The sequence below is a fragment of the Rhopalosiphum padi genome, chromosome 4, assembly GCF_020882245.1.
Source record: "Rhopalosiphum padi isolate XX-2018 chromosome 4, ASM2088224v1, whole genome shotgun sequence".
NCBI lineage: Eukaryota > Metazoa > Arthropoda > Insecta > Hemiptera > Aphididae > Rhopalosiphum > Rhopalosiphum padi.
This window is the reverse complement of record NC_083600.1, coordinates 51517061-51531201: the sequence shown is the minus strand read 5'-3', so window position 1 is coordinate 51531201 and position 14141 is coordinate 51517061. Positions and strand designations below refer to the sequence as shown.

Genomic DNA, 14141 nt, shown 5'->3' with positions numbered 1-14141 from the left:
TTTCACATGCACATTTCACCTGAAACAATAATATATATATATATATATATTATAAATACATAGAAATCGATATCAAAACTGAGATAGGTCTGGTTAAGTTAAATACCAATAGAAAATACAGTTGTCATCGTGATAACAATAATTTGCAATTATAAAATATACCACTGAAACTGATCGTAAACAATAAACCACGTTTCGTTTTACACGCAAAGTTATTATTTTGTGTATTGTCTGATTTTTTTTTTTTGATTATAACAAGAACATCTATAAAATGACAAGTCATACCATAACCATACATATAGTATTTAGAAGATGGAAATATTGTATTTTTGTACTGGAAGAAATTATATTTATAGGTAAAGATCGTCATTTCCAGATAATTACAAGTTTCTATCTATTTTTTTTTTATTGAATATATCTAACGTGCTTTATTAAAATTAAAATAAATAAATAAATAATGATTGATGAGTATAAAAATAATTAATGACTGCAAAAATAAAGAAACATGCAGGGTACAGACACCGGGTGTTGAACACTTGCCTTTTTACGGTTGTCTCACCACAGAATATTAATATATTGTTTTATTATTTATTAATTATTATATAATTGGAAAGCAATAACAAGTCAATTCATTTTAAAAATTAATCCGAGTGGAACTTTGTTAAAATCAAATTTACTGAGATAACTTCAATGTTTTCCACCATTAGTAGACGAAAATTTTCTCCCCATACTGTAGAAACATTTTTGGAATTACAAAAATTACTTCATCAAAGTACCAATATAAAAATATAATTTAATAGAAACTACAGAATATAAAATATTATCACAGCAATAAAAAAAAAGTTTTACAACTTATTTTACCAATATACTTTTCTTAGTGTCTAAAATTGAAAAATAAATAAAATAACTATTAATATACGTATTATAAACTATTTTTAAAAATGTTCATAAATATTTTAATTAAATAAACTTAATAAACTCATATAGAATCAATCTTTTTCAAGTTTTAAAAATATTTTAAAATCATTATTCATTAATCATTGTTATTAAATATAATATAGTTTTAGATTACAACAATACTACATGTTTAACACAAATAATGTTAGTGACATAATTTCCCTAGTAATTAAGTTTTTAAATGTATTCAAATATATGTTAAATGTTATAAATTATTGTGTAAAAGAGAAAGTAAAAATAATATTACATTTAAAGTCGAAAATAATTTTGTTGATCCATTTTTTAAACACAATAAAAGAATTTATGAAATCATGTAATAAGGACACATATTTTATAAAGGTACAAAGTGCTGAATTCAAAAATTTGATATCAAAAATTATTTCTTTAATTATAAAAAAATATTTAGTAAATATATTCTTACAAATATAACATCATACAAAAATAATTAAAATCAAGAATACTTTTTTAATATTTGTATTAAAATATTAACACTTAACTTGATTTAATGGGAACTTTAGCAGTTCAGTATATTAATTTTGGATTTACCACATTTTATATTAATATAATGTGATAAATTTTTAACTTTGAACAAACCATAAAAGACTTTTAAATCATAATTTTTATTATGTGTATTTTAAATTTAAAACTGTAAAAAAATAATTTATTTATAATTTTATATCATTTATAGCAATATAAGTTACATTAGTTGTGTGTGGTTCTGCGGTACACAATGTGTATTAAATTATTCGAAATACTAATACCTATAGTTCACAAATTATTTTAAATTTAAATCATGATCTCGAGAAGATTTTTTAGCTTTATCTATTTATTTATGATACTTTTTGTATATTTAACATTAAACATTTTTAAACCCGGCTTCTAAAAGTTCACAACAATTAATTAAAACTTGATAAACTACAAAAAATCTTTAAATTTATTCAGTACTATTTCAATTTTTAAACAATCATACAGTTTTGTTTGTGTTACCGACTGTTAAATGTTAAACATGTCTAAAGTTGAAAACAATTAGGAAAGAGGAAATGAACTCATAAATCTTTTTTCCAGACACAAGGCCATGATTGTTCTTCTCTTAGAAATATTTTTCACCATGTTGTCATTAAGAATAATTTAAAAAACATTTATATTTTATAGCTTTAATTTAAAACAAGAATCTATACAATATATTTCATTTTTAAAATGAATGTTACTATATGAATGTAAGCATAATTTTCATAAAAATGTACTTACATAGACATTTAGAATAATTTTATCCATACAAATATGTTGTTGCTTCTATAGGCAATCTAAAGACTCAGCTCTCAAAACTAAACTTAAAAATAAATCAAAAGAAAGACATTTAGAATTAATGTACAAACTATATACTTTAAAATGTGGGAATAAAATGACTTATAAATACAAAACAAATGATTTTCGAAGTGCTAAATATTTACAAAAGAAATGTGGCACCAGACGAGACGTATAAAACGATAATTACATTCTAATATATGAATAATACAAGTTTAATAATCTTATTTTGTTGAGAAACTATTTAACTACCTGCTTATAATTTCATAAATAGTAAAAGTTAAATTGTTTTCGATGTATTTTAAGCTATAATAAAATAAATGCGACGGAATTTAACGTGTTTATAAATGTGCGAATGAAATTATTATTACTATTACTATTGTTATTGCTCGGAATCTTCGCGGTGTTACAAGATTACGCGTGACTTAGGTGTATACACATAAAGGTACTGCTTGTATAGCGATTGCCAAATCATTTGCTAATAGATTGACATTTCCGGAGAACTCGGTTAATGGCATTATCGGCTTACGTAAAAAAAAAAAAAAAAATAGTATACAAGTGATTTTTTTTTTTACTTGCAATACGATATTATAAACATATACACACACACGCCTCTATATAAATGTATATCGTATACGTAAGGGTAAAGCAAATAAAACTACGTTGAATAGAAGAAAATCCATGTAACATCATGCAATTTCCTTTCCATCTAGCGCGCGCGTGTGTGTGTATTGAACAATGGGACACACATGGTTTTTGAAGATCTTAGTGAAAGGAAAAATGGATGTGAAACATGTTATGTTTGACAGGGTATTGTCTCAAATACACTGCAGGACACATGACGCTATATATGGTATAGGAGAAGAAAAAATACACGTCGAAAAATCGACATGAAAATAATATTTAGGACGGACGTTATTAATATAATATTATAATATACATATACATATACAATAACGACGTGTTTGTTTACGATATGTTTCACTATATAAATGGTGTTCCACGGGTGGGGAAACACTTTTCTTTGTGCACGGGACCATATAAATTTAAGCATTTCAATATTATAATAACAATTAAATATGCATCGGTTTTACGCTATTATATTACCTGTATATACAATATAATATCATGTATAATATTTACATACACATATTACGGTGAAATTAAAAGCGGAACTCTAAATCAATAGGTTTTTATCAATTATCCGACGAATAAAACAATAATTCAATGCACAATCAGTTTTAATATTTAAAGAATGACCGCGATTGTATTATGCATAACGTGTAATTGCCACAATGTGCCGTATGTCATGTATGGTTATAAAAATGTACGTTGATAATCTTTCAAATTTATTGTTTTATCGTAATTTTACAGACCAAACAGCTTAGCAACAGATTTTTACACAATATAAGAAAACGAAGAATTATTAGAAGTTTCTCGAATTCAGGTTTAAAAATTACCGTGAAAATCAAAACAAATAAAAACCGTAAAATTTTTGTTGTATTTTAAATTTTAGTTCTTCGTTAGTTCTATACAAGATAATGTATAAATCACGATTATAAAATATAAATAGAATAAATAATTGTTTTATGATTATTATTAGTAGGTAGGAGGCAGGTATAATAAACATAAACTAAATATTTTTATTTTCACTAACGTGTGTACTCGTATATTTTCACCATGCAGACAGTATCGGTCTCATAAAAATGTCGAGTTAAAAACATATTAAGAACTACTACATTGTATTATATTCAAAAATGAAAAAAGAAACATCTAATTAAACATGCATTATTGTAGGTACCTACCTACATTATTATATTATATGTGTGTTTCCGATGGTGTAAAATGTTCTATTCTAAATAATCACCAACACGTCATAATTTATTATTATAAGTGTTTAAAATATAAATACAATTTATAATTAATGATTAATTATATTAGTTTTTGGAGTATAATGTTATACCTGCCCACAATCTATATTATTTCTCTATAATAAATTGCATGTTGTATCATTATGACGTACATAACAATATTTATACGGTTAAAAAACGACGTCATTTATAACTAAACTGATGATCTCGGTTTAGTTTCGCGATCCTATAAGCGCCTCGATTGGCCAAACAAACAATTTATTCAACCATACCAAATCGTTTCAATATATTAAATTATAATCGATGCTTCTACCTATTTAATGTGTGTTTGATAAATACGTCTGAGTGAACCCACATAATTAGTACCTAGCTGTAGGGTAATAATGTGTTTATTTTGTCGGCGGCAGCGTTTTTACATAGATACCACCGAATTTCAAAAATTCTGGTCTTAAACATCGCTGATGACGCTTAACGATATATTATCCTACAACTATACATAGAAACCTTTTAGAAAAATTAACAAACAAAACTAAAGTATTTCATCCATACATTAATTTAAACACTAATTATACTTGGCTTGGCTTTAATGCGAACACAAAGCAACTATAGATTAATAATGTTTATAGGCAATTGAGTTTAATTCAACATTGAAATAATAAAATTCTATCCATTCATAACATAATAATAAAAACACAATTCCAGTTTACGAGTATTTAGATATTTTTTTTCAGTTTTTATAACTCTAAAACTGAATCGAATGAATTCCTCGCAATCCAATCGGAATACAATTTTAATCATTTTACCAACGTTTTTACGTAGGTTACTTTTAAAACGTTCTGTGACTACAGCTATAATTTTTATTCATAAATTATAACATTATAAAAGTCGAAAACAAAATACTAATCGCATAACACCTAAAATATTTAAGTCGTTAAAAGTTTACATTCAACAATGCGTCGATAACTGCAATATTTTGCAATTTAAGTATATTCTAGAGAAACGAAAAACAATCCAATTATAACATAATATAGCTTATTCAAAATAAGACGTAAAGGCATTACCTACAGAAACGTATAAGAAAAACAGATACAAATGATACAATAATATTTACATGGAGTTATTACTTTTTTTTTTGTTACATATAACTATGATGTTATACTTTCGTGGCAGTCTCTCATGGATGTTATTTGATGTAATTTTTTTCTTTTTCAATTCCATATATACTCTAAAACAAGAATATTGGATCGTAATACTCAATTTTTTTCATATTTTATCATACAATAAGTTTAAAGAGCTTTAATTAGTTCAATAAAATGTATTGAAAATGTATAAAACAAAAGAATGTATGTACAAAACATTTTTCTTTATGAAAATAAAATAAAACATCGTTATACGTTAAATTAAATTGTATATTTTTTGTTATCTTATTACTATAAAATAAATTACTTAATATATTATTATTATTTAGACTTATTACATTTCGTTGAGAGTAAATCTCGACAAGTCAATTTAAAATGTATATTATAATGTATATATGTATATTACCTAGGTATACAATTATCGAATACCCATCTATCGTTGAATAAAATTAATATCGTCGTGGTATCCCATCGCAGTAGCCACCAAATCACTCATTATGCTTCTTTATATATATTATATAAATTGTAAATCACAAATAAATGTAGGCAATCAATATTTTTAACTGATTATACTTTACAGTTTATCGTGTGGATAACACGGTTGATATATGTATATAATGTAACGTATTACAAATATTTTCGCAACCTAAACTAAAACACCAAAATAATTATAAATTATTATTGGTTATACATTTGTACGTCTGCAGTTGTTTAAATTACTTTTGGCTCCGATTTATTAGGCGCGCGTGAACGTGGTATGGAATCTCTAAGGACGGCATTGCGTAATGATTACACAGTCCAATAATCGGTCGTAAAAAATGATGTCCATTGCGTTGTACAAGACATGCTGGTGTAACATTAACATTTTCCAAACACTACGTCATGTGACTCATCAAATATTATTAATGAAAACCACGTTTTTTCGGGACCTGCGAATCATAATAGCATTGACTTTTCCAATACAGGTAGTTAAAGAACAACCTATCACTCTTCCATTTTTTTTTCTTCCAGATTACTCTATCTATTCGGTAAGAATCGTTGAATTATATCTTATGAATTATATTACGCATATTACGCATAATTATGTAGGAGTCACCGGTCCGAATATCCTCAGATCTCCGAACACGCCAACACATCTACCGGTCGTCGACGACAACTTGTAAACAAAAACAACAAATTAAAAAAAAAAAAAAGCATACAAACTAAAATATTATAATACGCACATAACACCTTTATGTATAGCCATGTAGTTATATATATATATATATATAATATATTATATTGTTACTCGATGAAATTCGGCGAGCAGTATTACGTGAAACCGACAAATGCGTGCGTGTGTACAAGAGTGTGAATTACTCGCATAATAACTCACGTGTAGGCACACTTGCCGTATGTTGGATAATAGTAATAATAATAGTAATAATAATAATAATAATAATAGTTATAAAATATAACACAACGACGACGTAGGTCCTATACACACTCGCGTGCGTTCTCGCATAATATGTAGGTTTATTTCTATATATGTACTATATAACAATAAGACCTGGCGACGCTACATAATATTATTATTATTATTACATATATGTAACGATTTAATGTTGTTATGTGTTATGTAACCGTCGACGGTGACTGATGAATTTCGAGATATCGTACGCGTATATTGTTGTAGGCAGTGTTATAATAACGACATAATAGGTACGTATTATTATTATTATTATTATTACAATATTACCGTGCGACGACAAAGTATAGAGGTATATCCAGGTGGATACGTTTCTTCGGAAGTTGTTTTGGCAATTATTTCCTTTTTATATATATATAAATTGTGTTTTTTTCTTGTCCGTAAACGGTGGCCGTTCGCACGCTGCGCGGATCCGCAGGTGGCTGAACTAACGAGAGTCAAACCATAGCGATGCGATGACGATCACTGTATTATTCATTTATAATACTAAACTTATTACTCGTAAGTAACGCTTTACTTACTAGAAAAAAATAACTACCGTACGTTATATCAGTCGTATTATCATTGTGTGTTGCACAATACGTACACAATTCTTGAGAACGCCACACACCACGCGTATGTGCTGTTCCGGTCTTACAAACGTACAACATAGAACACTAGAGTTTTGTATAACAATTTTTTTATAATTAGCTTTAACATATTATTGAATTGACTTGTTATATAAAACTAAAAAGTAAGAAAAAGTATCTGCGTTTATACGGGTAATGGGTATGTCGATATTTTACAATATTTCAATTTTTCTGCGATATAATATGTAATATTTTACGTTTGTACATAGTTATTCATAATTTACATACAAATGGAAATATCGTGAAAAGCCAAAGCGCAAACACAAATGATGTTCTTTACTTAATGTTTGAAAAAAGGTCAATACTCAATTCACTCTAATATTATTATTATTTTTGTCATTGTTATTATTATTATTATTGCATAACATGACAAAATAATTTCGGCTAGTTTACATAAACATTCGGAGAATGTAATAAACTAAAATCAAATTAAAAACGGAATTAAATAAACAAGTGAATATAAATGGATTACAAATATACGAAAACATAAAAACCAAATTTTAAATATTGATTAAAGTGGTGACCACTAACCAGTCTGCGAGATCCGTGATTACAAACGCAATATTGTAAATTAGCGCTAAACAAAACGGGATTGGTCCTTCTGAATTTAAATTTAATACGTCGTATATCTACCTATTTGACGTGGGTCGGAGACAGCAGAAAACAAATAATGCGCCGCCGCAGACATCCTCTCTCGAAAACGCGGACGTGCGTCGAAATCGGTTAGAAAATAACGCGGTTGCGTAAGTACGTCGGCCGGAAACTGCATAATTAATAGTGCTGTGTAGGTACGTACCACCGGGTCGTATCAACAAATTCAATGTATTAACATCATCGCCGTACATGTGCGGTTTTCGCGCGTCTCTGCGTCTTCCCGAACAACGGCGGCGGCGGCGGCGGCGGTTTCAATATAGCGGACGACGATACGGCTCTCGGAGCGCCCAGATTTTCGGTCGGATAACAACCGAACGGTTCTCGCGCCGGCACTGCACATTTTACGTAATATAATCCACGCGAGTTTTCTCTTTTTCGTTTACATTTTACACTCTGTTATTTATTATAATATTGCGTTATGTCGGTGCATTATGGATATCGGGATGTACATAATAATATTTTGTACGATATAAACGCTTAATCGCAATTTCATTAGTGTGATTTATTTACTCGTTTAACGTTTAACGGCCGCCGCGTATGCGAGCGCGTAGGTGTATATACACCGAAACACTATAATATTATGTGTTTTACTGCCCCGAACGGCGCGACGTGCAAAAATGACACGATGTAATGAAATACCCGACGGATGAACATTTTCTAATTAAAACACTGCTATATACCTACCTGTCGTCCTACGGCCGTGTTTTTGCGATTCACGTTTGTCCGTCCGATGATCTCGGTACACCTATTTTCTATTCAAACCGAATGAAATACAAACAACAAATATATTATTAAATGGGTGTTGCTCCTCTTTTTTTCGCAGAAATTTCAACTGCAATAACTACGAACGGTTCGTGTTTAAAAACTAAAAGAACACCGAACAAAATATTTGACATTAAATAATAACTAGACACGAATTACATTCAACCCATTAAACACAACTATACAACCTATTGGCTATTACCTAATGATATTGTTATTATATTAAAATTATTTTTCATTAAATCCATTATGTACAGTATATTTTACTGTATTATAGCTTTTTCTTTTTAATCGGTTGTTCTCGAAATGAAAATTAGCCGAAAACATAAAGTACAACAAAACCACTGAGTCACAAAAACTTAAAATGTACTCTGTGTGTAGACATAATATATATTATACCAGTAAAATATTTCATAACTTAATTAACTTAAGTGCTCGAATCAGGAATAATAAAATAGATGAAAAATAGCTTCCCATTATTGCGAGTATTGTTTTTTAAATTACTATTGGGGTAGCGGTTTATACACTATATATATATACCCGTGAAAATAATTGGACTTGTGCTTCGTATCCAAAACAAACGATAATATATAACTACAAATTGGTATTCTTCGTTTCACATTTTAAATAAAAAGTTGCGTATTCTATTTTTAACGAAAATCCTTTTTATCAGTTATGAAGTTAATATCTGCCTCAAAGCTTTATGGTGTTTAATAATATGCTTGTAACTTTTAAAATTGTATAGTATTTTTTTAATATAATTTTTATTTATTTTATTTATACTACTAAAAAACGGTAAAAAACAAAACAAAACTGTTTTAAGAACCATTGTTTTACATTTTTTTTCTGGATTTTTCTTTTCGGAATTTAACGGTCCATATTATATAGTTAGTACATTCTATGCACAGACATATTTTCACCTGAATGTTTTCGAGATGAAATGTACAATTATCCGAAGTGATACAATCGTACAAATGTATACGGTTGACCGTTTGGTCAGGTGTAGTGTCTGAGTGGCGTCTGGCACTTTGTGGTCTATTCAGTATTGTTTTTATGGTGTACCTGTTTATAGTTTATATTTTTGTAATAATTGCAATACAAGTATTATTTTAAATTTCAATTAAATCGCCAGAAACAGCCCATAAATTACTAAATATTCATCTCCGATAACTGATAACAATGAATTATATGATAAAGTATTTATAGTAATTACCTAATTACCTACACATTCCAGAATATTAGGATTTTTAATTCTGAAATTGTAAATTCCGTTTGATTATTTTCTTAATTTGTTTAGCCCACCCTAATCTCTGTATAATAATAATATTATATCATTAATATTCTATAATTTAAGAGTATTAAAAAAACAAATTATTATTTAGAAAGCTTGTAATAAAATATTATAATTACCAAACGTATAACCAATACACGTTAAAAACGAAACTATTTAGACACTTTTCATGTCCCAAATAGAAAACCGTCATAAGTTATTCTACTAACAATAGCTTTTTCAGTTCCCCAGAATTAAAAATATGTGTAACCACAAACAGATAACAGTTATAAATAAAAAAAATTTAAAAAATATGTTATTATTTATTACATTTATGTATTCTCGTTACCAATAAGGTTACAATCGAACAATAATTAAAACAACATTTAATTCAAAATTAATACAATTTGTAATAATAAATCATGACTAATTGGTAATATGGCAATTCAAATAAATCATTGTACCAATAATTTAAAACTTTTCATGAATATTAAAAACTTTTCAAATTAAATTTTACCAATAAATCTATATAATATTTGCTCATAGGTTTTATGATTATTAGTTATTACTAATATATATATATATATATATATATATATGTATGTACGAGTATGTATGTATGTATGTATATAATATTAAAATCGTTTACTCGCATTAAATTGTAAGTCATTTATCCAATAAAATCTTTAAATATATACTTTTTTTAAGAATCAAATACTTCGTGAAGTTCGATTTTACTACTATTATATTATAATATTGTTACACCGCTAGGTATCTAAAACAAAGTAACATTACCTGTTACTGTTTTTATTATAAAATATTAAAAATGTATAATACATTATAAACCAAAATACTTAAGAATAACTTATAAGACTTGGTATTATTTTCATTTTTTTTCCAAATAAAGGTTAATCTTGTTTCAATAACAATAAATTGATACACTTGTATTCAACCTTAAATAATGGGTTGACATTTTTAAATCAAATTTATCGTAACAGTGAAAAATTGTATCATCGAAGAAATTTCAATCATCGGAGTTATACATTTCTGAACTGTGGTGTATTATCTATTTGTGTTCCGGGTGTGACAAACGCGCTTATAGTTACGTAAATGACGTACGTTGTGTGCACTGCCACGGTAGACAATGCAAAATAAAGTGGCTTATCCGTCGTCGTTATGATGTAGGAAGTAGTGCGTAAAAAATCGTATCATCCACAAATAGTTAACCTTATTACATTTTATGTCCAGATCTCAATAAGGATTCGATCCGAATACTAACGCTAGAATATTTAAGTATCTGTTTATAAAGAGAAATCGTAACATCGAAATTTACATATTACTACGTATAAAATCGTTATTATGATAAGTGTATTATTTTTCATTCAACGAGAAAAATAGAAAACATTAGTGTATACCTTTTTACTCAGTTAAGACATTTGAAATCAATAAAGTTATGATACAAGACTTCTGGTCTTTGAAACGTAAATTATTTATTTTACTTTGTTTATAAAAACCACAGTTTCTTAAACTTTTAAGGTTAAATAAAATAAATATTTATTAAACATTTGATAAAAGTAATGTACATTAAGAAAACTATTAAGTAAATGTACAATAATTAATGGGTAAACGCGTAGCTATATATTTATATATAAAAGAGTAAACGATTAAAATATAGTAAAAACAAAGGCGCATCTATTCAATTTTCATGTCATTTAATTAAAATAAGTAGTTCTTTTTCTAAAATGTAATAATATTAGTGTAAATGTGCCAACATCATTTCATATAATTTATTTGGTATGTACACAAAGAACATGTATTCAGAAATATGTATATTTCTATAAACGAAACTACACGTCTTTAATGTTTATATACGAATTTATTAAATAGATCATTTTTAAGTTTATACATTTTATATATTATGTTATACTCGTGTACGTGATTATATAAAAATGCTGATACATTAAATTTATTAGATACTATTAATAAAACAAAAATTGTGTATATTTTTTCAGTTATTGAATTCAGGCGCGCAGCCCAACTTGGATATGGAAAGACCATACGTGGATCTAGACGGTGATTTTAGCAGACTAAGACCTAGAGAGTACAACATACCTGAGAAGTCAATAATGGAACTATTCAACCCGACAATGCCACACCATCAGAGGCCTAGGTCTTAAAGATACGAAACTAATTTTTAAATTAAAAAATATACATATATACATTATACATATACTAACTGTCTTAAGTCCGTTTGTTTTTTTCCATTTAAGTTATTTTATCGCTTTTTTCAAGCCAAATAAATATTATTATACTTACCCATAATATTTTTCGTCATAAAATAAAATGTAGTCTGTAGGTATAACTGCGTGAACAATCTATTTTCCTCTTCAAAATGTGTTAACTAAAACTATAAAAGTTTGAATAATATATCTTATGTTTGAAATTTGAATTGTTCCTCATGTTAATGGAAAATAAATAAACGTCCGCTAAAATAATGAAGTTTCATAATTTATTAAGAGTCAACGAGAAATGAAAAATATCACAGTAATGCTAATATGTTTTTAGGGACACAACAACATGAATAAATAATTTTTGAAAATTAATACGACATAAAGTCCGAGTACTACTTAATATGTAGTATTTTTTAAAAGCTTTATATTATGTGTATATGAAATATTACAGTGTAAAGTTTTGAGGAATTTTATAATCTACTTCCATAAGTGGTTTTCCAATAAGGTATTTCCCCATAAATTTCACTGAATAAAATTAATAGAAAGCGAGAAATAAATAGATAAAAATGTTAAAAAAATATAATTTTAGTATCCGTTCTATAGAATGGCAGTCACAATTTTATCTATGTAGTCTGACTTTCACAAGAATAATATAACAACAGTTATAAACAATAGGATTACGATTTACATTTGGATTATTACACTATATTATATACTTCCGAAACAGTCAACAAAAATTATATTTAAATAAGATTTATGTCTGAGGGAAATTGTATGTATAGCAATAGTTATAATATTATGTATACGTAATTAAATAATAATTATAATATACTTAAAATTATTCAGATCAAGCATTGTAAATGTATATGACTTCAACATATTCTAAAAGTCTAACATGTTTAAATGTTAATATTATTAACATATAACATACAATTAGTGATCGATCAGCGACTACAAATGTTTTTATAGAATAAAAACTGATAATTTTTAAATCACTTTAAATAATGAAGCATTTATCAATATTCAATAAAATTTGAAAATAAGTGAAAATCTTTCAATTTAAAATTGACCAAAACTATGATAATACATTATTTATTTATTAAATAATTTACGACCACGGTAGGTAAAAGTACCTATAAGTACAATACGTATAGTAAAATATGAAGCTGAAATATATACATAACATAAAATAAATATAATAATACACTACAAATAAATTACCAACTGCAATATTGTAAGTTTAAGGTAGGTACAAGGTTTTAATTTTGACTTGTTGCCTATAAAAAAATAAAAATCATTTAACCTTTACATATTATTCTACATAGAACGAATGTTTTTGTTGTTTTGGTTAAACAAATTAATTATATGAGCTATCATACAAAAGAAACATTTTTGCTCTTTTCAAATTTTATCTGTTTGTACCAATTTGTTTAAGGTTCCAAACGACTAACCTGGATTTGAGATCAAATCTAATTAATCCGCAGCAAACGAATTGCGTCCCAAGATCCCTTTTTCATACGAATTTCGTCCCGATAATATTTAACAACTACGCTAATTACGTCCGATGTCGATGTTGATACGTAATTTAATAATTCTCTATGAATTAGTTTTGATGGCTTATCATAGAGTTCGTCTATTGCCTCGTATTTTAAATCATTGCTTAATTTTTGTCTATTTAATATTTCAACAGAATCACTCACATGGTTATGCACACTAGCACATTTAATATTTAATTTTTATTTTTTAATTGAATGTATGACTTATGTGTTTTTTGCAACACCATCCAACACAGTGTATCATTTTTTTTTTTTTTTTAATAATAATTTTCAAAAACAGAACGGCGTACGATTGTTAA

At 27.0% G+C, this 14141-nt stretch overlaps 1 protein-coding gene across 1 annotated transcript in view; it reads left to right on the top strand.

Annotated features, from left to right (window-relative positions):
• Positions 1-12550, top strand: part of LOC132930706 (uncharacterized) — a 32720-nt gene extending 20170 nt beyond the window's left edge. Inside the window, exon 3 of the mRNA XM_060996720.1 lies at positions 12068-12550. Coding sequence (XP_060852703.1) covers positions 12068-12232 — 165 coding nt within the window. The 3' untranslated portion in view covers positions 12233-12550. The remainder of the gene's footprint in view (positions 1-12067) is intronic.
• Positions 12551-14141: the final 1591 nt, after the last annotated feature.